At 46.0% G+C, this 25,796-nt stretch overlaps 1 protein-coding gene across 2 annotated transcripts in view; it reads left to right on the plus strand.

Annotated features, from left to right (window-relative positions):
* ARHGAP24 (Rho GTPase activating protein 24) overlaps window positions 1-25,796 on the plus strand; it is a 164,542-nt gene that overhangs the window by 25,130 nt on the left and 113,616 nt on the right. For both annotated transcript variants that reach the window (XM_032185974.1, XM_032185973.1), the window contains exon 3: window positions 23,139-23,226. In XM_032185974.1, coding sequence (XP_032041865.1) covers window positions 23,139-23,226 — 88 coding nt within the window. The remainder of the gene's footprint in view (window positions 1-23,138; window positions 23,227-25,796) is intronic.

The following is a 25,796-nucleotide window of genomic DNA, read 5'->3' on the forward strand; positions in this document are numbered from 1 at the left end:
TGATGATTATCAAAATGAAAATGGAGCCTGTCAGTAGGGGAAGCCTCTCAGTACGAGTACTGGATGTGATGAAAAATGGAACATGGTGCCTTTTTATGAGTTAAAAAGGAATGGATAATAATGTAGGGCAGGTAGGAAAACTTAATTGTACGTGCATGTTAGAACCGCATCACGAGAAATGGCTGTCTGTCCCCGTTACCTGGAGGATTTCTGGTAAGGACAATGAGAGTTTGATTTGCCTTGGTCCTCGTCTTTGGATATCCACAGGAACCAGCTTGCGTGTAAATACAGCACAGCAGCTGCTCCGCAGGTTGCTTGGGTGGTGAGAGCGGCTCCTCGCTCGCGTGCAGGGGAGGAGGATGTGCAGCACCCACCCTCTGAGAGCCTCACTGCTTGGGTATTGCTCAAAGACCTCTTGCCAACTGTGAAGGAAAAATTAATCAAGCAGTCATGCAGATGTCACAAGAAACCCGGGGTTTCAACAGAGCAAGCACGCTTCTTGGCAATTCCACCAGAAACTCAATGTGCAGAACTAAATTATATGGGATTTTCCTGAGATGACCGGTGATGCTCCCTGATTATGAAGGGGTTCACCAGAACAGCTTTCTAGTACTGAATACTGATTTGGGAGGGTGATGAATTCACAACTGTTTAAAAAAAAGAAAATTCCCCACCTTTCTCCTCTGTCCCCCTCAACAAAGGAAAACTGAAAAAAAAAAAAAAAAAACTGAAAAAGAAAGAAACAAAAAACACAACAGAACTGTAAAATACACTTGAACCTGTTCCCATGGATGGAGTGGAATGGAAGGACACCGTGTTGGATGCTGGATGAAGATTTTAACAGAGCCAAATGCCCTGGTTTACTGCAAATACAGTCAGCTGCCAACAGCATTTCTAACAGTAACATGCTCCAGGGTGTTCCTGATCAAAGGCTGCCAGCTGGGCCTGCTGAATTTTGTCTAAAATACCAAGAGCAAATAGAGACCCCATTTTTTGGATGTTTGAAAGGGTCTTGTTTTAAGTGGCTTGCAGACTTGCATACTCGCTGCTGGCTGAGTGCTTCTTCTGGGGCCGTGAGCACTGCAGGTCTCACCAGGGCATGGGGCCAAGCTCCATGCAGCCGCAGCCTGGTTGCTCTTGCTCCCCTGTTGTTGTTCTTTCAGCCAGAGCATGAACTTGCCCTTATTTCCTTTCCCTGCATGGCTTTTGACTTCGCTCACTGCAGAAAGGTACTGCTCTTTTCAGCTTTGCACGCATCGTGCAAACTTGGCACATGTTTTGGGTTAGCTCCATGTCCCTGATGCTGTGATTTTTCTTTAAACACTTAGTGGAAGGAAGAGAAGCCTCTATGAGACATGTCTTTCTACTTAGGGCAAGTGCATTTTTTTCCTTTCTCATCATTCTTGGTCTTCATTCACTGAACATAAGGCCTCAAGTTTTAAATCAACTTGTTAACCCTCTGACTAAATGAGTTTCAGAATAGACGAGGAGGGCTGTATCCTGTGGGATGTGAGTTGCAGGATCTCCTGTTCTCGGCTTGTTTTCTGCCTGAGAAAACCAGGTAAAACCTGGAGCAGCAGCAAGTGAAGCAATCCAAGGACTGGTCCCCTTCACACAGCAAATGGCTGTGGTGGCTGGTTGATGCTGAAAGTGAAGTGAAAGCCCCAAAACTGCTTGGGGCCTTTTTTTTAACGAGTTTTCTGGGAATGGCTTCACAAGCGCATGAACGTAAGTGGGCTTGTGCAGCTCGGGCAGTGAAGTTTCGGGAATAAAGAGGTGGTTGTGGAGGGATAGGTCTTAGCCTGCACGTTCAGCAGAAAGTTCTGCCACTTCTAATGCTGTGCCTTGAAGCTTATCTGTTGGCTGGTGCTGCAGGTTTCAGGGATTTACTTGTAGATACACTTTTTTCACCACAGTGGTCTCAGTCAGGGTTATTAAAGGTATAATACGTTTTGTCAGTAGATACCCATGGGAATTTTTTACTAAAGAGTTCAGGGTGATAAGGCAAAGTATTTTGAAACCGTAGTGTTTCTGATGCCATCACTCTGTTGTTTGGGAAAGGTTTCTCAAATTCACAGGATTGAATTTCTGTCCTGAGCCTGAGGTGAATATCCACGAACTCATTCACTGAGGTGCTCAGCTGCGAGGTGATCAGATTCCAGCTTTAATCCCCTCTTCTGCTTCTTTCAGACCAAAAATGTGGGCCTGAGTTTTCAATAACTCTTGGTTTTGTTCTGTCCCTGTGGAACAAAAAAGGTGTCTTGTCCAGTATGAAGTCCCAAATGAACTACAGGAGTGCCACTGAAGGCTGCACAGAGTCACGGGTTGTGTGCCAGGTTCAGACAATTCTTGCTCAGTGGTTTGCCCCTGACTGGTGCTGCTAGAAATTCACTTTTCCCTTGGAGATGGTTTGTAGGATTTAGTGCAGTGCAAGGAGTGTTCAGTCTTACTTCATCAGCTTGGCATGCAGCTGCTGCGTTAATGTCTGTCCCTGTAGTGGGGACATCTGCAAACCACAGCCTGTTCCCGCAGCCATCCCTTCGACTCCCTGCATACCTCATTGCACAGGGCTTGCAGCTCTCCCTCCTCCCTTGGTTTCCGTGGATGTCTCAGGTGCAGCCTTTGTCCTTCCTGCGCAGAATAATGAGCAGCTGATCCCACGTGAGAGCCTACATGGCAGGCACTGCAGCCCCAGCTCCTCTCCCAGAGCCTTTTTGGGGAGAACGTCTGTGTTTCCAACCTTCTCTGTCTTTGTTCAATCCAAACTGGAAGTGAGTCTTTTGGTAAATATTTTTACAATAGTACAAAGCACAAACCCTCATGGTGTCGGTGGAGAATGTTAGCACCACTGCCCATGTGTGTGTACAGAGCTGAAGCTCTCGAGTACGCTACCATGTGTTGTGTAAACTGGGTATAATTACAATCAGCCAGCAGCTGCTGCTAGACTGGAAAAATAGGCACTCTAATAAGTCATTGAGTAGCCAGCAGCTTAATGTAGGTTCTTGGTGGCCAGTGCATCTATGTCTCCCTGACATTCACTGTACTGCCCCTGTCTCTTTGATGGAGTGTGCAGCTTGGTGTAAAATCCTGCAAGCTGTGCTGCGAAGCCTGTCCGATCAGGCTGCAGGACATTTGGTCAACTCCTAACTAGGAGCTGGTGCAGTCAGCTTCCAACGTAGCACACACTGTTAAACCAGTGTTCAAGGAGTGCTGAAGTTTAATTTGTGTTGTGCTATCTCACACAGGCTGTAGTTAAACATCCCTATTCAAAGAAATTCTGCGTGTGTGTTGTGGTTTAACCCGGCCGGCAGCTAGGCACCACACAGCCGGTCGCTCACCCTCCTCCCTCCCTCTCTGGGATGGGGGAGAGAAACAGGAAGATTAAGCCTGTGGCTTGAGATAAAGACAGTTTATTAAGACAGGAAGAAAAATAAAATAATGATAATAGTACTGCTACTAATAATGTGTACAAACAAGTGATGCACAGTGCAGTTGCTCACCACCCGCTGACCGATGCCCAGCCTAACCCCAAGCAGTCTGTCACCCCACCCCGGCTAGCCACCCCTATCTATTGTTCAGCATGACCCCATAAGGTATGGAATACCCCTTTGGGCAGCTTGGGTCACCTGTCCTGAGTCTGTCCCCTCCCAGCTCCTGCTGCACCCCCAGCCTGCCCATTGGCAGGACAGAGCAAGAAGCTGAGATGTCCTTGGCTTGGTGTAAGCACTGCTCTGCAACAATTAAAACATCAGCATGTTATCAGCACTCCTCTCATCCTAAGCCAAAACATAGCACCCTACCAGCTACTAGGAGCAAAATTAACTCTATCCTAACTGAAATCAGGGCAGCGTGCTTGCTGATTTCTCACGTACTGCTAAGGGACCTCTTCCATGCAGTTGCTGTAGTAACCAAGGAGTGATGATTTTTTAGCAGCATTTGTACAAGCCCATTCCTTTCAGCTTTGTTCAGTGGGGCTGTGTAAATGCTCTTCTCTGTGAACATGATGGAAAATGGCCTGGATCCTATGCAAGCTCAAAGGGTGAAGGCATGCTATTTAATACTGATGCCATGGATGAAAGACCTTCCTGAACGTGATTGTTATTAGGGCCTGGGGGTTGCCACATGTGCCCTGGCAAGCTGAGGCAGACCTCTGCAATCCCTTGTACAGAACAAGTTCATGAGAGTGGCCGTCACAGGGGGGTTGGTGTTGGCAGCCTCACAACAGGGGCCAAGGGCTGAATGGTGATGGAAGCAGTTAAATTAACTTCCCCTGCTGGAGGGACATCCTCTTAAGCAGACTTAGCACAGAAGTTGGACTAACAAAAGCTCTCTCTGTTGCTGCTAGGGCTGCTGAATAAAACCCATTACGCTCCTTCACTGTGCAACTACCCACAAAGAGCTCCTGCTCTGAGTAGCTGCAGTGTCTCCAAGAAAAAGCAAATGCTTTGAGCTCCTGAGCGGTGACCAGAAGCACAGAGGCAGTGGTGAGGACTTGCACAGCCCAGGCACGTGTTTCAGAGGCCTGTTGACATGCTGCAATGCAGGTGGTGGACAAATGGACATGAGGCTGTGATTTAAGCAGCAGGCTGATGCTTTAGGGCAAACTTGCTGGTCTCTGTTACTCTGACAAATGGCTGCTCCAGCCTAGCAACAGTACTTGGCACTTTAAGGATATGGAACAATTAAAAACAATTAAAAACTTGCACGTCTGTGTTTTGTATCTACTACAGTAAGCAGTCGTTTTGCTGGAATGAGCATAGGCACCCCCCAGCCCCTGTTCCCCACTTGGTCTTCGGTGAGGACTAATCCATTTTTTTTTTCTCTTCCCTGTTTAGTTGGAGCTTTCGTATCCTAAAAATGCACATGGAAATAGCACAAGTGCTCTAGGAGGGTCCAAAAATGTGAGTGAGCAGCCAGCAAAAACGTTGAAGTGTTTATCTGTATTGGAGCCCAGGGAGCGTGTGGGAGGCTTGCAGGTTTTTTCCTTTTCCTTGCCTCAAGTGCACTAAGTGATGCTGCACTGGGGAGAAAGGGTGTTGTGGAAGAATTGGGGACTGCCATTGGTATTAAATTTACCATGTGCCCCTTTGCTTCCAAGTGTAGAGGTGCCAGAGTTCCTCCCCGGGCCTACGAAGGATGGCTGTCGTGTTGGGTACCAGTGATAACTGCAACTCTGTCCAGCTTCTGCGAGCCAAAAGCATGTTTAGCAAATGACTTACAGGTAAACTGAAAACTAGGTGGTTGCTCAGTTCATTTTGATGAAATCTGTCCTTTTTAATACAGAATCAGTAACCATGGAGAGCCTGAGAGTGAGCCTCCCAGCTGTTCCTGATCGACGTGGTTTAGGGCAGTATGACCTCTTTGTCTTTAGTCTCCAGTCCAACATAAAAAATGAGTTTCCCGTGAGACAGAAGCTGTGCTACATAAACTTTTACAGAAGTGTAGAGGCTGTGCATTACGAAAATCTCCATTTCGACAGGGGGAAGATTGCCTAAAGAAACATTTTGAGAAAGCGCTTCATAAGAAACGCTGCCATAGTCGGTTGGTGTTAGTTGCAACTCCCATTGGTGATTTGGTGAAAAGGATAAAGAGGAGATGGATCTGTGATGCCTGCTGAGCTCAGGTGAGGCATAAGGCAGCGCTGGGCAAGGACAGGAGATGCAGCAAAGCAAAGCTTGTTTGCTGTAACCTTTCTTGAGCTGTTCTTGGGGTCAGTCTCTCGAGCATCCAAAGTGCTACATTTCTTCTAAGGGGAGAAATTGGCCGAATGGAGAAAACGGTGAATTTCCACATGATATCAGAGCTCTTGTGTCCCCAGGTATCTCGCCAGGAATGGAAGGCTACTCGGGGAGGAAGCTTAGCATGACGTGTGTAACAGCGGGCTCCCAAAGCAATGCCCCTTGCTCTGAGAATTCACGGATTAGTCTGGAAGGAGTCCAGCATTAGATTTCATTCACAGCCTAGGTTGTAAAACATTTATGTTGTGTTTAACTAGCCTCAGATCAACAGAAGATCTTTTTCCTTTTGCTTCCTGGGGTTGATTGTTATTCCAGGTGTGTTTCTTAATTTTCTTTCTGTATATATATAATGTCATTTATATAACCAGCACTATCTGGGAAAAGGAGGTACTAGCCACAGCTGAAAAATAAAGCATACAGAGCCTCTGTGTCAGCCTTTCTGATACACTGAAGTTTTTGGCTTACAATTTTCTGGCTGATTGCCTCATTTTTGAAGAGGTGAGGTGGAGGGAACAGGAAAAAATAAATCTTCGGTACTTTATAATGTGACAGTAAGAAGAAATGCTTACAATACATTTCTTCCTGCTGGCTCACACCAGGACGCAAGTCAAACCTACCATTTTACGAGCAACTAAGCTGTTCTCAGCCAGTTGCAGCCAGGGGCTCACATACCTTGTGCTGCGGAGATGCCAGGGAGGAAACGGTGGGCTTTTTTTTCCCCCTTAAAATAGTCTCCCAATTCTACTGAAGCACTTGCTTCAATCAGGAGAGTTAATGACCTTCTGGAGCAGGCACCAGAGCTGTTGCTGGCTCTTGGCGGCTGCAGCTCGGACTCTGGTGAAGGAGCAGGTCCCGGCTCTTGGTGCTGCGCTGCCCACACCACTTGGACGCGGGAGCACCGCAGCCCTGCTTTCCCCACCCGTGCACTCAGGGGTTTGGGATCAGCGCGCTACGACCCAGCTTTTCGGGGGCTGTTTCTCACAAAGAGTGTGAGTGTGTTGGTGACTGTGAGGAGCGCCTTGCATCCCATTCCAAAAGCATGAGAGTGGGCCAGTGTTTGTTTTAGTTGTGTAATAGCTGGCCCGGTAAACAGAGATTATTCTGATGTCCCTTTGCTGTACTGGGAAGAAGTATCCCATTAACTGAGTGAAGAAAACATCTACTGCTCTGAATTCTCAAATGGCTGGTCTAATGTCTAAATCGGGGCCTTTAACGTGGCGAATAGAGCTAATTAGCCGATGTAGCTGCCACAAAGCACAGAGCAGTACAATGAAGACACCCACTCTCGGCTGGTGTTGGCAGCACAGCTGTATTCTTCTAGTTTTGCAATAGGTTGACTTGAATGCTAAGTGAAGTAAGCATTTCTTACCAAGTGTTTAATTAGGCAGAATGAAGGTCTGCTGGGTTGGCTTGTTGCTGCTTTTCACCATTTCCCAGAAGATGAGAGCACTCTCACCGTTACCTGGGTCCCGATGAAAATCCCAACGTCGTGTTAAATGCCTGTGAGTGCACTGCTGTTCTGGGAACCCCAATGGAGCAGCTTGGCCCAACGTGAGCAGTGTGGGCCACACATGTCTCTCTCCTTGTCCTTTCCATTGCCGGGATCCTGGTCATTCTGCTGCCTCTGCGTGTGGCTGGGTGACGAGGGGTCTCTGTCAGCAGTCTGCAGTGTGCTACAGGGACATGGAAATGCAGGACTTCTGTCAAGACCAGCTTTTCTTCAAAAAGCTTGACTTCAGCATGCTCCTGCTTGGCTCCTCCTCATCCCATCGCACTGTGCTCCCGGAGAAGAGCAAGCAGGGAGGACTGGGAGAGGTTACACGTGGTGTGCAGAGCTGCACTGTCCTCCTGATGAGGGCCTTGAATGCGTTGGACCTTGGGAGGGAAGGTGAAGTGGTCAGAGGGGCCCGAAGGAGAAATACTAGTGGTGGTGTGTAGCCTCCAAGACAGTAACCTGAGATGGAGAGAAGAGCGTGTTAAATGAGCGGCTGGAGAACAGCACCAGGGCTTCACAGCAGGTGTGGGGAGGAAGAGCTGGACTTGCAGGACCGAAGGAGCTGGTAAGAAATCCATGAATCTGTTAACCACCATTCCTCACGTTCTCTGTTTTCTTCAGAGGATAATTATTTGCTGGCATTATTTTGCCTGGCTCAGCTTGTGAGACTCAGTGTACATCTGCAAATGGCATTAACTTCTCCGTTTGGCTTGCAGAGCTTTCTCATAAAAGCCTGTAGCCACTATTGTTTTTAAAACCCTGGGCAGTTCACAGTGGAGCTCAGGAGGATGTGCTCTGTGGATGGTACAGGAACAAAGGGGCTTTTTTTACAGAATTCTCTTGAGCTCTCAGTGTGTAGACGCTTTTAAATTAGTGTTTGACAATAGGATAATAATGCTGAGTAAATGAGACGACAAAATGCCAAAAGATTTCTGAGACATTAGAACAATGCATTTGGTTCTCTCCCATCAGTGGTAACGCCAGCAGTGGAACAAATGGCTGCTGAAGAATGGAACCAGCTGAAGGGGGAAAAAAAAAAACAACTATTCTCCTATGAACTGTGTCCAGCAGGTCCCCAGTGTGTCACAAACATCCAGGAAGAGCATAAAGGCTTTCCATGTAGGGTGGCTGCGAACAATAGATGCTATCCAGGAAAGAACTGCTGCACGTGATGGAGTTCACTACTGTGTGGGGAGCCAGCAAGAAGGTGGCTTGAGAGGTTTGTCTATTAAGTGCTTAAAGAAAGCTGTGATCAGCAGCCTTGCGAGATGCTGAGCACATCAGGGTTCAGGGAAAGAGATGTCTGTAGGGACAAATGCTGGAAGGTGGCTGTCTTTTCTCACCTGACCCCAAAGGTGATGATGCTGTTAGCTTAGCGAGCAGAGCCTACGCTCTCCTGACAAGTGCCCTGCTATATCAGAGGTGTCCAAGTGCTTGCAGATGGAAGTAGACAAAAAGTTTGGGTTTTTCTTTGCATCCAGCAACACGTTGTCTGCACGAAACACAACAAAGCCGCAGGTGCTGACAGCGCTGTGAATCAGAAGACAAACAGGGAAAAAGCCTGAGGAAGACCTGGGCTTACTGCTGCTCTGCGCACATGGCAAGCTGCAGCACAGCAGAGCCTCGGAGGGGTTATAAATAAAACACTGAGCAGCTACAGGAAAAAATGGAGTGAGAGTGGAGAGAGGAGGACCACAGGCAATGAAGTAGCCTGTGCTCAAGTGTACGCTTGAAAATTCAGAGGACTTTTTACATGGGTGTCTGTTTTGCTTGCTTCCCAGCAGAAGGATGGCCTGCCTGCCCTGGGGCCGCCTGTGCCCAGGTTGCCTCCAGCAGCAGTCCCTGGCAAATCCACTTGTCCCATGGAGCTTTGCCTGCCACTGCTGTTGCAGAGACCTGGTAGCTGAAAGCCACTCAGGGGTTGTGACCATCTCAGTGTTTCAGGAGGTAAACATACGTCTTTGCTTTTCCAGGGAGAGCAGATGTTCCATCACTTCACTAGCTCTAGGTACAGTTTCATTTCCTTAGTCTGTATTGCACTAGTTTTCCAACTGCATATAAATACCTTACTCATGTCTGCTGATACAGCTAAAATATCATTTTTTTCTGGGTGGTGAGGTCTTAAAAAAAACAAAAAGGTATATTTTTCCTTTTAAGGCTATTTAGGTCATAACAATGATAGTTGCGTTAGTGAGAAATGCCTTAAAAACAGCTATAAACGCAGATCCTGGCTTTTAGATATATATATATTTATTTATTTATTTTTAGAATCAGTTTGTAACAGGCTGGTGAGCACTCCTGCAATAGGCTGCTGGGCACAGATCCTGGCGTTACGTACCAGGCAGGGGCACTCGCAGCGCTGCTGCGGGACTCGAGGTGGGCGGCTGGGCAAGTTTTCATTGGCACCAACACCCAGCAAGGTCTGAGAAGCGCCTTGCCTTTTTTATGATGCTGGGCAGCAGTAGCTGGGGGATGCGAAAACAGATTGTGTCATGGCTGAGGTCAGTCCCCAGGCAGCGGTGCATGGCAGCTGGAAGGTCGGCTGCGGCTGTTCTGCTGGGGGCTTAGGGGAGCAGGGTGCTGACAAGCAGCAGGAGGGGAGGGGAGTGCAGGTGACAGCAGTTATGTGCAGGGAGCAATAGGTCTTACTTACCTGATTGTGTTCTCGAGCAGCAGCTGTGTCACCAAGGGCTGCTTAAAAGGGGGCCTCAGCTGCTGGCCATGCAGGTGTTGCGCTTGTAGTGAGTGCTGGTGCCTTCAGCTTGGGGCTTGGCTTTTCTGCAAGGCTCTCAGAAAAGTGTACTTCTGAACCGTTTTGGCGATGAGGAAGGGATAAGGTTCTCGACACGGCTGGAGGAATGCGTGCTTCAGGTGAGCATGAGGCTCGTTTGGCAGAAACCCGGGGTCTGCCTGGGTTGTGAGTTACGGAAGTTAAGTTTCTTTGTTGTTGTGTGCCCTGGACCTGTGTTTTTTTAGGGAACCAGAGAAAACAGTGTTGCTGAAAAAGGAATGAAATTCTTATGTATTCGGCTCTTGCCTACACAAGCACCCCAAGCAATCTTGTGAAAATGAGCAAAGAAACTAGTTTCTCCATTCACCTGGAAGAACTTGGTGAAACTACCAAGTCAGGTACTTAAAGACACTTTCTAGTCTGTGGGATATGTTTGGTATGGCACAAGGAGCACTGAGCTTCCCACGGCTGAAGAAATTCAAGGGCACTGAGCCATGTGGGCAGGGATGCCAAGAAAGCTGCAAGTACTCGTTGCTGCCCAGCTTCTCTTATCCAGGTGCACAGTGGTGGAAATGTAAAAAAAAAAAAAAAAAAAAAAACAAAAAAACACACAAAAAAACGTCCTCTAGACCAGAGATCTGGAGGCACTTAGAGCATGGCCGGGCTTTGTTGCCTTGCTGAGAGGCTGGGTGAGGAGGAAGGCTTCCCGTGACTCCCTTGCAGGTGGGAAGGGTGGGGAACAGTGGAGGGATGTGCTGGACATTGTGTGCCCTCCCAGACTTGTTTGGATAGGTTTTCAGGTAACTGTGAGGTGCTTTCAGACAACACATAGTGCTTTTCATCTCAGGATTGCTCATTATTTTAGTACAGACAATACCTGTGCTCTGCTGTTTTAGCAAATCCTGAAACTGGGGGCTGATTTTTGCCCAGAGAGAAGAGTGGACAGCAGAGTAACATTCAAATTTATACTGTTTAATCCAACATTGTTCATAACCTTTTTGGAAGTGCTGCATATCACTTAAAATGCAAAATGGCATGAAAATTGTGCTATCGCCTTGTGCAGGAGTTTTCTCAGAAATGCAAACATGATTGATGTCTGCAAGCCAGATTTTCTGTAAGGAATGTACCACCCCTTGTTGAATTCTACAGGATCACTTTGTCAAACCCTAAAACACAAATCCATACCAGTCCTGCATCATTAAAACAGAGAGCAAGTGAGCATGGGTGACAGCTCCCAACAGTTTTGCATCAAGAAAGAAACAGTCCCCATAAGTTAGAGGACTGTTGCTGTTCCTCTTCTGCAGCACAAAACCCAGCTTGCTGGGGCAGAACGTGCGGCCACAGACCGCCTTGATGATGCTTGTGGCAGGATGCCCAAAGTAATGTGGCAGCAACAGGGACAGAGCCTGCTATGAGGCTTAACCCAAGGGGCAAAGCAGGTCCAAGGGGTGGAGGCGCCACTGGGCTGGAAGTGCTCAGCTGGGCACAGCAACTGTATGACCACTGAGGCTGTTTTGTGGAGGAGGCAAGCACTGAAAATCAGTTGGCTGTATCATCAGCCCTGAGGCTGCAGCGGGTAATTAAAATACATTAATATGGCTTTAATGATGGGGAAATTAAGATCTTCATTTGAAGGAAGCACTTGATCATGAGGGGATGACCCTGTATTTTAGTAAGGTTTTGTGGAATTAAGCTAGAAACTGTTCTGAGGGCGTGCTGAGGTGCCTGCCGTGCAGGCAAGCAGACAGAAGCTGGAGTTTGAGCCGTGGCCTGCCCTTGGAGGACTCTTCCAGGCAGTCAAAACTCACAGTTCACTTTTTTACTCATAAAGTACATATTTCCCAAAGTGTAATGAAAGCGTAATAAGTAATATTATACTTCAGAACCTGAAGTGCAAGGACAGCCAGTGAATACAGCTTGGTCTTGTTTCTGTTCCTGAATTGCTGTTGAGTATCAAGCCTGCCCTTGCGCACTGTTTCCTAGGAAATTCACTTGTCTTTGCTTCTGGCTGTCAGCCCCTCCAGCTGGTGTTTGTGTTTTGGTTGGACACACATTCAAGCTGGATGCAGAGGGTCCAAGTAAAGATGTCGGTGATTTGGAGATCAGAGGTGGTATTTTAATGGCAACAGCGTCAAGTGCAGCTCTCAGTAGTGGTGTGTTACTTTGCTCTTTACTTTTTTTATTTATTTATTTTTTAAGCCCACTTTTGGTACCGTATTAAAAACTTCAGCAGCAGAGGCCTTATTTTCGCTACCTGGCTTTGCCAAGAAGCATTGCTATGTAGAATGAACAAGAACTGAATACAGAAAGCACTGAGATGTTGACAAAATCAACATTTCTTTGCCATACAAAACATAGGCAGTCTTCTACCGTGCTTTCTAATACCAGAAATATTTTTTGGCCCTGTGGTCACTAGCAGCCCCCTTACCTATGCATGTTTTTTTACGGTGTAATTAGAGGCTTGTGGCAGCCAGTGAGGAAGGCGAGGCAGGCAGCCTTCACAGGGACTCTTCCCTCGTTGTAAAGTGAAGATGGCAAGTTGCTAACAGGGGACCTGTTCCCTGTAATCTCGCCTAATCCCTTTTGTGCATTAGGCTAATACCGACGTCAGGTCAGTGGCGAGTAGCCTGAGGGAAGCAGTGCTGGAGTATTCCCAATGCCAAACTCATTCTAAATGGTGAAAACGTTGCCTTGAAGTTCCCCAACTACTAGGGACGGTAAGCAGTTCAGTGATAATTGCTTCTGTCTACAGCCTGACCCTTGCACGCTGCTCCATCTACTGTGATGAGCTTTTTAATGATCTTTCTCTTTTCCTATTTCAAGGGAATTTCAACGCTGTAGGAGGTCTGTGTCCATTCAAAGGGCCGTCCTGGTGACTTTTGTCTCCGTTCCTTTTATTTACTTGGATCTGGTACAAGTGACGCCTGGCTCCTCAAGTAACAAAATGAATAGCTCACAGGAGAGCCTTGTTAGTCTTTAAATGAAAATAATTGGGTTCTTTTAGCCTATTAGTGCTTAAGAATAGCCTGCTCTAAGTCCATTACCCCTGGGATAAAGGCTGTATTTGCAGCTGAAGGAGCAGCACGTACAACATGACGAGTTGCTAAGGAAAGCAGCTTTCCGAGTCCTCCGCCAAGCCCAGTGAGGTGGCTCGTGGAGCAGGAGAAAGCTGAATGACCCCAAACCACACTCTTGAAATGCTCTTTGCTCCCCAGCTGGCAGTCGGAAAGCACTCCCGTGACAGACGGGGGCTTTCTGGAGTTGCTCTCCTGCCCTCTCTGGTTCAGACCACCAGCACCACAGGACAGGCCGCCTGCTGGGGCCCAGTCTGCGAGGGCAGTGCTTGGAGCAGGCGCTGTAGGCTTTTTTTTTTCAGGCTTTGCCTTGCTGGAGCCTGGAGCTATGGCTGGAAAGTGAACAGGTCCTGACCCTGCGACCTTGGCTGGCAGTGGGCTTTTCCTGGCTTTGAGAAGTGGGTGGTTAATGGTAAAAATCAAAATGCTGAAACACGACTGCTTTGGCTTGCTCTGATACCAACCATCTTCCTTTGCCATGTATCTTTGTTGTAAAGATGTTGCACAGGACAGCGGAGATCTGGACAGACCAAAACTCCTCTGCCACTAGTGTGATGCTAATAATAATGAGCAGCAGAAGCCCAAAAATCCTGGCGGTGTCCCACCCTTTGCGTGGATCTTGTAGCTGTCTCGGTTTAATAATAGAGAGAAGAATCCCACCAGGCTGATAGTGGCTGTCAGTTGTTTGACTGGCACTCGTATTTAAAAGGCCTCTTGGCCAGAGATGTGTTCAGCCTCGTCTGTATGTTAGGAGCAGCTGTGTGTCAGCGTGCACTGAAGCTCAGTTGGGAGGGCTGTGCGTCGAATAGCAAGCAGGAGCATTTGGAGGCTTTGCTGCCTGCATTGCTTTTCCTGGATGATTAAGCAGTTTGCGTTTGGAAGTAATTTTCTTTCTCCTAAATTCTTCTCAGCACCTGCTGCTTGTTAATCTTTGCATAAATGAGAACACGAGCCCTTATCTTACGCTCAGGAGGGGGGTCATCAAATGGTAGCAAAAATGTGCGTTTGAAAACGGGCAGCTACTTGATCCCACGGAGTGGAGTAATACCACATTGGTTGGTCTTCTCACCTTTAAAGGAGAGAAGCAAATAAAACTTAGCCTGGAGCGATCCTGGACAGAAACTCTCCTTTGGAGAAGGAAAGGAGGTGGTGTAGAGATGAGGTTCCTCATTCAGAGCTGTGGAAAGGTTCTCTTTTGTCCTTGTGCTGAGCGTGTTTGGGGGCAGGTCTCTTCAGCAGGGCTCCAGCAGCGTGTTGTGGCAGCAGAAATGATGGGTCCAAGCCTCTCATGAGTACCTCTGCTGGCGCAGGCAGACAGTGAGGCTGAACCAAGGGCTTGGCACCTCAGGAACAAGGCTCTCAGTGCCTCTCGCCATGGGAGTGGTTTTTCATAAATCTGCATAAAATAAAAATCTATATATTTTTTTCCCCACAAATGCTGAATTGTAGGTGAACCCCATCCAACTTGGAAATCATGCTGGGAGTGTTGGTGTCCCTCGTGGGCTCCTGCATGGCATGGTCAGAAGCATCGTCAGGAACTGCCCTCTCTGCTCCCTGCATCCGTCTGGCCGCACTGGGGGAGTAACCCCGATGGTTTCCTGTACTTCCTTGACAGCACTGTGTTAAAATGTAAAAATGATCAGAATTGGAGTAGGAAACTAATGAAGAGAGCAGCAAAGTCATAGCTACGAGATAATGATGATTGTCAAAATCTGTGCTAATGTTTTACAGCTTAATGTGATCGATGTAACAGTTGAAACAGCAGCCTCGAACAGGATGCTTCTGTGAACAAGATGATTTATCTCAGCAAATGCATTCACATAAATGTTTTAAAACAAAAGGACAGATAAATCTGTCTGGAGCCCACACATGGTAGAGCTGCCAAACCTGCCACCTGTTAAAGATTTTAATGACCTGTTCTGTATTTAATGGAAAAAGTCAAATTAATGCTGTCATTAGCCTTTGCTGAGACTTCCCTCATCTCAGGAGCTGGGAGGTAGCATTTAGCACATGCCTCTCAGTGGAGCAGCTCTGCCCTTCTAATTAAACAGCAGCAAGCTGGCAAAGCGAGTGCGGTGGGTGCTGTAAGAAGGGCTTGGGGCTCTTCTGTGGCTGCAGGAGAAGGGCTCACCCGTGCCTCCTGGGGGCAGCCTGTTGTAAGAGAGAATGGAGAGAATGAAGAGGCTTCTGCAGCACTGCAGACACAAGACGAGTGCCCAGGGAAGTATTGGATCCCCTGAGAGTCTGCAGAAGATTTACATGCTGGTTTTTTTTTTTTTTTTTTTTTTTTTTTTTTTTTTTTTTTTTTTTTTTTTTTTTTTTTTTGCTATTTTGTTTTACCATTGGCAAGTTAAATGTGTGTTGTAAGGGCCTTAGGTTGCCATCTCAGGTTTTGGAGATGTTTATTGTGAAGAACATAGGATAATGGATTCTAGTGTGAATCCCCACTCTTTTCCATCCAGTATAGGGGACGCTTAGTTCCTTGTTTGTCCTTTGCTGCCTGTGATTTCTCAGCCAGGCATGCTTTCCACATCTGACACTCAGGTGCAGTTAAGTTAGGCAGTGACTAGGCCAAAGCTGTCTGGTGTTGCAGAAGGGATGTAAGGCAGGAAGGTGCTGTAAAAAGTCAAAGCCAGGAGGACAGGAGATGGAATAGGAAGGGAGAAAGCTGTCCACAGAGTTGTGTGGTACTTGGGGAAACTTGGCTGGAGCATGCTCAGAGCTTTTAAAGACAAACAGGGATTGTTGAGAAGACGATGACTGGGAGAGAGGTGGACAGTGGGCATAATTCAAGTTCTTGAGGTTTTGACTGACACAAGACAACTGCTCTCTGCTCACATCAGAGCTGATGCAGTCGCATTGCAGTGTTCATTTGGCAAAGTCAGTGTCTGTGTTTCCTCGTGAGCTTGTCCTGTCTGTGAGGACTGGCTCAGTGCGTGTCCCTCAGCAGCAGGGCTGTTGGTGTTAGCCTGGGGATTCCTCGTGCCTGATGTCGGAAATGGGCTCCTGCCATTTGTGTGGGGATTGGGCCTGGGCAATAATAGCTGTTAGTCAGCAGTGCAGGGCTTGCAAAACTGAACCCTTAAAGTAAGATATTAAAGCCTCATTAAGTACCTTCTCTGTATATTTCCCCTTCAAGACATTTTGCAGGAGCTTTTTCCCAAGGGCTCAAATGTGAGATGGGAATTGCGGAGCTTTCCCATGGGTCTTCTGGCTGACCACTAGCTCCCATCAGACACAACCAGGTGGCAGTTTTCACAAGCAACCTCTGCATTTGGGATGCCCACTCCCCTTTCCTTACAGCATCCTAATCGCTACCTTGCTCTCCCGTGATGATCCCTTTCTCCAGCTGCAGTCAGAATGCTCAGACGGCCGATATGAGCTGTTTTTTGTTCTTGGCCAGTGGAAAGGACCCTTTCCAGCAACAGCTTGAGGCAGGGAACCATCCGGTGGCCAGAGGACTGCTGGTTGTTTGCCAGAAAATCTGCTGTTTGCTTTCTGTTCACCCGCTGTGGGAGCTTTGTCTTGGCCTCTCCGCTGACATAAATTGTGGTTCGTCCTCCCTGTTGGTGAGGGATATTGCAGTCTGTCTCGCAGACTTCCATGGTCATTTATATTTTGGTAACTTATTAAAATAGCAACGTGGAATCTAAGCTATTTCTATGAATACAGCATGGAGCAGAGCAGCTGCTGCAGCGCAATTAATTACGCTGGCCTCCAGTCACCCCAAACCCATTTTTACCCAAGTCAGTCTGGCACTTGGCGAGGTCCCCCAGCGGGGCTGTAGAAAGCTTGCCACACTCCCGGAGGGAAGCAGATTAGCCACGTTTCGGTGCTTAAATACCTAAAGCCACAGTAACCCCCTGTATGGCCAACTGTGTTGGGCTACTGTGGTCCCTGGGTGCGCTGCTTGCCCTGCAGCAGCTCCCGCTTCACTTGATATTGTGCAAGTGTGTTTCAATTGATAGGTACTTCTCTAGTGTCTCTTGTGCCCAAGAGCCTAGTGTTTAGAAGACCACCTTATATTTGTCTAAAACGTCTGCTTTCCATGGCAAATTCACGATGTTGAAGAACCATGTCAGTGTTTCATGCACTTGTGTTCATCCAGTAATGAAGTTTGCTCTAGTTAATAAATTTACTTTTAATCAGCCAAAATTGTCTGCTTAATATTTAAGCTGCATATTAAAAATGTTTAAGGATACTTTTCAAAACCAAAATACTTGGAGAAAGGAACAACTAGGTCTCACGTCAAAGCTGTAGAAATGTGAGATCTGGCTCAGGTATAAAGATGAGAAACTACCTGAGAAGTCCAGTTCTCAATTAGAAAAGGTGTCCTAGAACGGAAGAAACAGGCTAGTATGCTTTGAATTCAATAAAAATAACAGAAAAAACCTATACCATACACAAATTGTACAGCTGGAGAAGCAACCTGTAATTAGCAAATGGGGTTTTCTGTTGGTGTTAATTGTTCAGGTAGCTCAGAAGACCCCAGGCTCCTGGAGATGGGCTCACTGCTAATGAGCAGTGCTGCTAATGAGTGTCCTCCCTTAGACAAGTGCCTTACGCCAGCTGCCCAGAAGTCAAGTGGGATGTGTAAATGTTTCTGTGGTATTTGCAGTGCAGTAGTATTTCTAAGCTGTGCTCGTAAGCATTTATTACCTAGACAAAATATAAACAGCACATAGATACTAAAACAACAAGCCATGAAGGCATTAAAAAACCTGCAAGAGATGTATAACCCTTGCTGTTAAGCCCTACTATTTTTTCACATGAAAGTGCAGTTCATTCTTTAATGAAAAAGTGAACGACGGTGACTTTATAGGATCAACTCCCCTGGAATGTGCTTGCTAGCTGAAAGCAGACAAGAACATTTGCAGAGGAAAGAGGAGAATCAGTCAGTGGAAGCATCTGCCACTTCTCTGACCACGTGCTGAGAAAGTCGTGTCTGCAATTGGCAGGTCCCCGGCAGCAGCGGGAACCTCTGCTACTGACTGGCCTGGGGACGCCGTGCCTGCTAGCAGGGTGCTTGGCAGCATGCAACTGCCTTGGGAAGGAGCTGCGTGGGGTGGAATCCTACGGGCTTTCACTGCTCACATTCAGCATGGAAATCCAGAAGACAAACGCAATCCAAACAGCCTCAGGTCATCCCTTGTCTCCAGATGAGAACAGTTAAGGATTGCTGATAAGTATGTGCTTTCACCTGCTTCTGAAGCACTTTGGTGCTGAAGAGCCTGCAGTTCAGCTCTTGACTGTTTCATGTTCTGTTCACATGGGACTTAGGGAACAGAGGTGGTTGCCTTTAAGCAAGTGACAACCAAATGAGGTTTCTTCTGAAAGAAGGCAGCAGGTGAACCTGAACAGGTCCAGGCTGAGGCTGCTGTGGTTCAGAGGGGATTGTCCCTGCTCTTTGTTGCCACCCTGGAGGACAGAAGACAGTATTTGTCACTGATAATTAGTTATCTGGTGCCTTTTATGGTGTGCCAGGTCTTGCCAGTCTGCTCTGAAAGGCCTCTGTAATGATGCACCTATTGCTTTTCTGCATTGTTTTTTGAGAAGGTATTGCAGTTAGTATTTCTACGGATTCTTACACTGTTTTCCCCCTAAATTAGTCCTCCCACAGTGTGAAAGCATAATTGGTATGAGTCCCAGCAAAGCAGTTGATTATCATTAGCATTCTGGTAATTTGAAATGTTTTTCTTTCCATCACGGACTCGATCCTGATTCTTTCATTCAGCCATGGGTGTTTAGCCAAGGAAAGAGTATACATTATATTGGCGTTACCTTGGAGGTAAGGCAGCTGCATGCAGTGACTACTGGTTCCCCACCTTTTCAAAACAAGGTAAGAACCAAGATGGAGTAGACAGTTCAGTTTTAGGGCCCTGTTTTTTTTTTTTTTTTTCTTTTTTTTTTTTTTTCTCCTTCCTGCCTCTGAATCCTCTTGAAAAATGTTTAGTTCAATATTTAATGACTGACTTGGTTTTTCACCCGTTCAATCATACATGCTGCATTATATCTCTGCCGCTGTTTCTGTCAAGGCTGTCACCAGAGAGCTCTGTGTATAAACGCGAGGCTGTACTTGAAACTGTCTGCTGCCAAATACCATCCTTTCAGGCAACAAATGCATTGTTGAGGCCCAGATATTCTCCGGACTACGAGTCAGTAAATTTTCATTGCAAAAGGTCTGTAAGACATGTTCCCCAGCATTCTGATGCAATAAAAAGCATTGTGCTGTATTGGCTCTTTTCTTTGGTGGTCTCTCTCTCTCTCTCTCTCTTTATATATATATATAATAATTTATATATATATATATAAAAGAGAGAATTGTTATATCTAATAAGCTAAATTTTTGCTTGGAAGGAGGATATTCTAGAGGTAAGATTGATCCATAATTGCCTCTGTCCTCTACAGTAATTCCTTAATGCCCAGTCATATCGTTACCTATTGAGCAAAACCTAATGAAACTTATTTTTATCAAAACTTTCACACATGGATCTAATTAGGTGCTCCCATTGGCGTTGCTCATGAATTTTCTCACCCCAGTGCCTCACACCCTTCTGTGATGAGCTTGGGAAAGAAGAGGAGAAGGAGGAGCAGAGTTTGTCACAGAAGCTGCTGACATTTAGGTGAATATGCTCATTCCCTAGGGAGAAGCCAGGAGAGCAGGGGTAACACAGGGGTGTTAAAGCTTCACAAGGTGCCACAGAAAATCATCCTTGGATGGAAAAGCTGCTTCATGGGGATTCAAGAGTCCCTTAGAATAGCAGGCAGAATGGAGGGGTGGGAGGGCAGTGTGTTAAGGTTTCCTTTCACCAGGAAGGTAGTGGTTAGTGCTGAGAAATAGATGTAGGAAGAGAAAAAGCTTGTAATAATTTCAGATGGAGTCAGGAGATGGTCATTCTTCTTGCTTTCCCTTACTGGAGAGAAAAAATCCAGAGGCATACAATGTGTGAGCCTCTGCTTTTAGGGAAGCAGAGTCTTCTGTGGCGTTACAGCTTAATTTGGTGTCACCTTGCTTTCTCTTGGGGAACAAAAAGGAGTTTAGTTGTTTTATTAGTGGCTGCTCAAGCCAAGATTGTTTTATTCTATGGGCAAGAACTGTATGTTGGGCAGAGAGGTGCTGGACCATAAAGCAATGTATTTAAAGCAGCAGAGAAATGTACAGGATCTTTACAGATACCCTAATTGTGTTGTAGGGAAATGGACAGCTCTCTCTGTAAGGTCAGGATACATATTTTGGTGCTTGTTATGTGTGGTATTAACTTCTGTGGAAGTGAATTTGGTTCTTGATTAGAAAATTAAGCAAAAACTTAGACTTTAACCTTTTCTTAAGGAAAGGTCCCCTTTATAGTTCTCTGTAGGGAATTTCTGGGAACTAAACAGCAACTCTCATTCTTCCACGGAAACAAACCGGAGTAATGTGTTAATGTAGTGGGAGGAGAAAATGTCAAATGCAATGGAATTTATGCCAGAAAAACTTATACTATCTATTGACCCCATTTTATTCAACCAACTCTATTTCTTCTGCAGTTTGTCTGCGTTCCTGGTGTGTTACATCCCCCTCCTCAGCATGCCTCTAGCACAGCAGCATTTCTTTGTCTCTCGCGTTGCATGCTGCACAAGTACGGCCAGCTACAAAACTGCAAGCTGGTGGCTGCATTACCTGCAGTCCATTGAGCCAGAGGTCCGTTTACTTAGCTGGCATTAAGACCATCATACTTCAGTGCAGAACATCTGGCTCCTTCATTCTTACGGCAATTAGGTCTGTTGTGACTGCTGTTGTTCCTGTTGTCATACTGTTTGTTGTTCTGTGCGCCAGGAAACCAGACATGCTGTGCATTGTGCAGTGCAAGTCCTGTACGGTTCATATCGAGCAAAACCTCTTTCCATTACGCAGTGTTTGGCAAAGGGACTGAAAACCCTATACAGAGCTACTTCCCCTGTGCAGTGGAGAAATGCTCCGAAGCTGCCCCAGTGCCTTGCTGGGTCGAGCAGCGAGCGAGCTTGTGGTCGAAACCTTTTGGGCTCGGTGGTGGTGACTGCCCGCCTGTCTCTCAGTGCTCACACCAAATGAGCTGATCTGTGAGGGCAGGGAAAAAAACGTTGGAAACTTTTGCTGCCAAAGCAACACAGGCACTTCTGCAATGTGGTTAACCAAGCTGCAGCGGGAAACAGAGGAAGAAGCCTTGTGAAGATCCTCCGAGTCCACTGCAACGGCATGAAGGTAGCAGAAAACTCCTGGGAAGCTTCCCACAAAACAAAACACACAGAAGGAAACACAGCACTTGGTTGCAAGAGGAAAGGGGATGTAGTAATCTGTGATAAATCTTGTTGACAGAAGTTGGAAGGGTGAGGAGAACACCTGATAGGAGTGACTGCTGATAATGTGGACTTGAAGTAGCTTTCTGTAAGGGCTGGCAGGACAAGCTGGCAGGAAGCAGGCAGACTGGTTGAGCCTTGTAGAAGTGGGTTAGCATAAATGCCAGAAACACATCTGGGCAAGAAAGCAGTTCATTTCCTCATGTATCAACATGCTTTTTGAGTAAAATCCCTCCAGATGTATAGAAGATCAGGTATTTGTAGTCAGCAACTTGGAGGGCATGGCAACTCCTTGTCCCATCAGGTTCCCTGGGACCACTGGAGTCCCTCTTGGACATGGGTGATGAGTGTGGGGTAAAATCTCCCAGGTGAGGCTGTAGTACTGTGATCCAAAGCCAAAGTAGGCTTAAGTCATTCCTGCTGCACTGCAGTATTTTGGCAAGCACATCCTTAAGTGGGCCTTCAGTTAGAGGCTGAGTATATGCAGATCTTAAACTTTCTTGAAAATTCTTTTAATCTACATGCAACATAAAACCAAGCTTTAACTAGTTGAAGCTTTGTAGCTTTGACAGCCCACGGTCTTCCACATATGTGTTTAGAAAAACATATGTATGTATTTTACATGCTTCGATGTTTCCAATAGTAGTTTTAAAAATACTAAAATATATTACCAATTGAGAGCATGTTTTCTTTTTAAATAACAGCAGTGTTGTGTATGGTGTTACTGAGATCACTTCAAATAAATGTAGCTGCCATGTGGGATTTAGGCTTTGCATTTTAGTAGGGGAAGTAAGTTTCATCTGTAGAACAAAAGAGCTGAAGTTACAAATATTATGACTGTTTTGTTCTTAGGTTCTTAAAAGTCTGTTGCTATGACAGCTCACTGTGAAGTAAATATTGAAAGGATTGTACATCAAAGAATCAGAAAGCATCACATTGTAATGAGACTGCGTGCGTACAGCTAATGAATTCACAGCCAATTTAAGTGCAGTTTTCATTTACTGTCTCATAAATTGATTCTAGGTTACAGTGCTGTAGGCTAGGTCTCCTTAATTTTGTGTTTTTTTTTTTTGTTTAATTGAATAACATGGCGTGTAATTATCGTAAGTATGTTTATGTATTCATCAACACAAGCTCCTGAGCCACTGAAATTTGCTCCAGAGCGAAGACTCTGTTGTGCTCATCCCATGATGCATGCAGAGCTTTTCTCGATTAAAAACATTTCAAGCTGGAAATTACAATGGGCAGCAAAATTATGCCTGTCATAATGGTTTATGGCATGTGACATAAAGTACGTGTCGTTAACAGTACTTTTTAAAGTTACACATTCTTTGGGTTAATTTTTCTATTTGGTTTTGCCTTCTCTGTGGTGAGAAGGCTGCCTCATGGTCCCTGTCCTCTTTCCACCAGTTGGCAGTCCTGCTCTTAGTGTAGGTCATAGCAGCGAATGCATCAAACCAACCCCTTGTGTCTCAGATAAGTGTCCCCTGCAGCACACTGAGGCGTGAGTGGTACAAAAATCTGTGTGGTATTAAAAGCCTAACAGAAGGGTGGAGAAAAAAAAAAAAAAGTTAAAGCCATTACTGAACGCCTTTGTTAATTAAGGTGTTCTATGATGTTGGCTTTTTGGATAATCCCTCCTCAGTCTTGCTTTGGAAATCAGCTGGCCAGGAGCAATGACACGCATTCATGTATGCTGCTGCCAAAAAGAGAAAAAAGGAAGCATTTGTCTATCCAAAGTCAGGTAGCAGTTTTGATCCCCTATTTGATGTTTTTTTCCTTAGGGTACCATCTTTCTGCCTGGCAACAGAGTAATTGAGCACCCCTGCAATGAAGAAAGTCCAGGGAAGTTCCTTTTTGAAGTTGTTCCAGGTAGGACATTCTGCTCCTTGTACAAACTGTTTGCACTTGTATTCTTGGTGACGAATGGCCACATCTGTTTGGCCAGAACAGAAGCTGAAGGTGATTAATCATTCAATTTAAGGAAAAAAAAATTGGTTAATTTGTTAATACTCTGATTCATGTATTTTTTTTTCACTTACCTCTGGGCAGCATAGGAAAACAACGTGTTTTTTATTTGTCACTGTAAAGTATGATTGCTTTGGAGCCAGGTGGCATCAGGTGGAATACAGGTGGTACAAGTGTATTGTGCAATTATTTCAGATGGTATTGGGTGTCACAAAATGGTGCTTCTACTGGCAATGAAGGGATCAGTTACTTGGCAGCAACAGGTTCTCAGTGTAGCCTGTGGTCTGATGGCACTGGTAGCAGCACCTAGCATTGCTACCCTGTCCCTGGGGGTGGATAACAACACTGAGCATTGCTGCTTTGAAACCTAAACTTGTTTTTAGCATGGCTTTTCTTGCTCATGTTTTTCTGGGAGTGGGTTTGTCTAAAGAACATTGCCCTGCCAACTGAGTGGTACTCCTTCCTGCCTGTATTACTGGAGTGATTTGATAAGTGTCTCCACATCTGGTTAGCCCACTGTGTTTATTCAATATATTCTCTTAATCCCCATGTTACCTTCCAGTGTACTTTCCCATTATGGCTATTTAAAAGGATGGATTGTGGATAATGTTTATTGAAATCGATCTCTGTGCTCTTGCTCTTAAACCAAGTGGATGTGAACTTAAAAAATTGTCATGACGAATATGTGGAGATTTTGATATATTGTGAAGTGCAAGAAATAGGAAATACACTTCCAAGTTAAGGAGGCCACTCACTCATCAGGTAAGGAGGAGCAGAGCAAAGTGGAATTTGCAGCCGCAGCTCAACACAGAGTGCCTTTTGTTTTGTACATAGTAAGGAATCCAACTATGACAGCTACGTGCTGTAAGGGGTAAGTATGTGAAGAAAGCGAGCATGGTATCTGCTTTTGAGGTTTCCTCAATGCTCACCCCAGCTTGAATCGATCACATTTTTAAGTTTTTCCCTGTGTTCTCTATCTTACTTGTTGTTCAAAGTACCAAGGTAAACCTGTTAACTTTACAAGCCTGGGGTCAACTCTAATCTTGATTCAGCTGAGAAGTGTTGAGAGGCACTGAGCTTGGTGCTGTTGCACCCATTCCTCCTGAAGGACAGTGTTAGGGGAGAAGCAGCCTCTGTTTCTGCTGCAGCTGGAAGGCACTGCCGAAGAAATGCCAGCTGTGCATCTGGCTGATAACAGGGTGGTAGGAAACAGTATGGGGTTATGGCTACAGCAGCCACATACTTTGAAGACAGGCCCTTCTGTGCATCTTGAAGCACCTTCTGATGTGCTGAAGTTGTGTGTGAAGCTGTCCCAAGCAGCACCGATTCCCCTGGCATGTGCAGAGCACATTTGGAGGCCGGGCCTTGCCAGCGAGTTGGAATGGCCGTTTGTTGCCTACACTGCAGAAAGCTTCTGGAAAACACTGTGTTTTTTCCTGTTCTTGAGGTGCTGGGACACTGTTAAGCTTCAGGCATCAGCTGCGTTGCTTCCTTTCCCATAATTGACTGCTCTTCCCTGGTTTTTGGAGTGCCAGCAGCTCTCAGGACATTTCCTACCAGCCTGAACTGTTAAGTGCCCAATGTGGTGAAGATGAAAGAGGGTTCCTACCTATCTGGGTTTGTTAGCTTGCTTTTCATTCCGAGTATGAGGTTTTGAAAGTGTTTAAGGTAGGAGTGCTATTGTTTATTGCTTGCCCTCTGGTAATGACTCTGCGGCTGTAGTGACACTGGAGCAGTTGTCCTGGGGAGATACTGTGCCATGGGGTCACGACAAAAATTTACGTCTTCAGCAGCTCCAAATAAAACTGAGACACAGACCAATCAGGAAGGCATCCTAGTGCCCATGGAAGCATTGTCAGCTGTATGTTAAGCAGAGACAAAGTGAGTTTCCTCCTGCTGTTGTGTCACCCTTACTGCTACAGGCAAGCGCTGTCAGTGCTTCGTAAGGGAGCTGCTTGTCACCAGGGTGCTCCTGGGGACGTTGGTTGTAGAGGTAGATGGCAACAATGGGATGTGGTTTCATAGATATAACTAAGAAAAATATATTGTAGCCAACATTCTCTTTAGCATTTCTCAACTTTTGTGTAAGAAAACAGCTACGTAGAAACGAGATCTACTTGCAAGGATTTTTCTTTTGTCAGCCTAGCTGAACCTTGTGTTAAATGCATGGCACTAAGGCTCCCTCTCTTCTTGGAATGATGCTTTATAATCCCAAAGGCAGCAGTGACAAGTCCTCTTTTTGTCTATCACATCAGTGGGTGGCCAGAAAACTTGTGTGTGTGTTTGTTTATTGGAAATACATGCAAATCATTTTGGGAATGCATGTGGGAGTTGGTTTGTGCTATGAAACTAATTCTCTTTGTACGGCTGTCTGTGAAGATGAATGAAAGAGATGTATGTGTGGAGACAAATGCCTTCTAGTTTTGTTGGTGCTGTAATTAAAATACAGATGCTTGAATTTGCATTTTCAAAAC

The sequence above is a fragment of the Aythya fuligula genome, chromosome 4 (genome assembly GCF_009819795.1).
Source record: "Aythya fuligula isolate bAytFul2 chromosome 4, bAytFul2.pri, whole genome shotgun sequence".
In the NCBI taxonomy this organism is placed as follows: Eukaryota; Metazoa; Chordata; class Aves; order Anseriformes; family Anatidae; genus Aythya; species Aythya fuligula.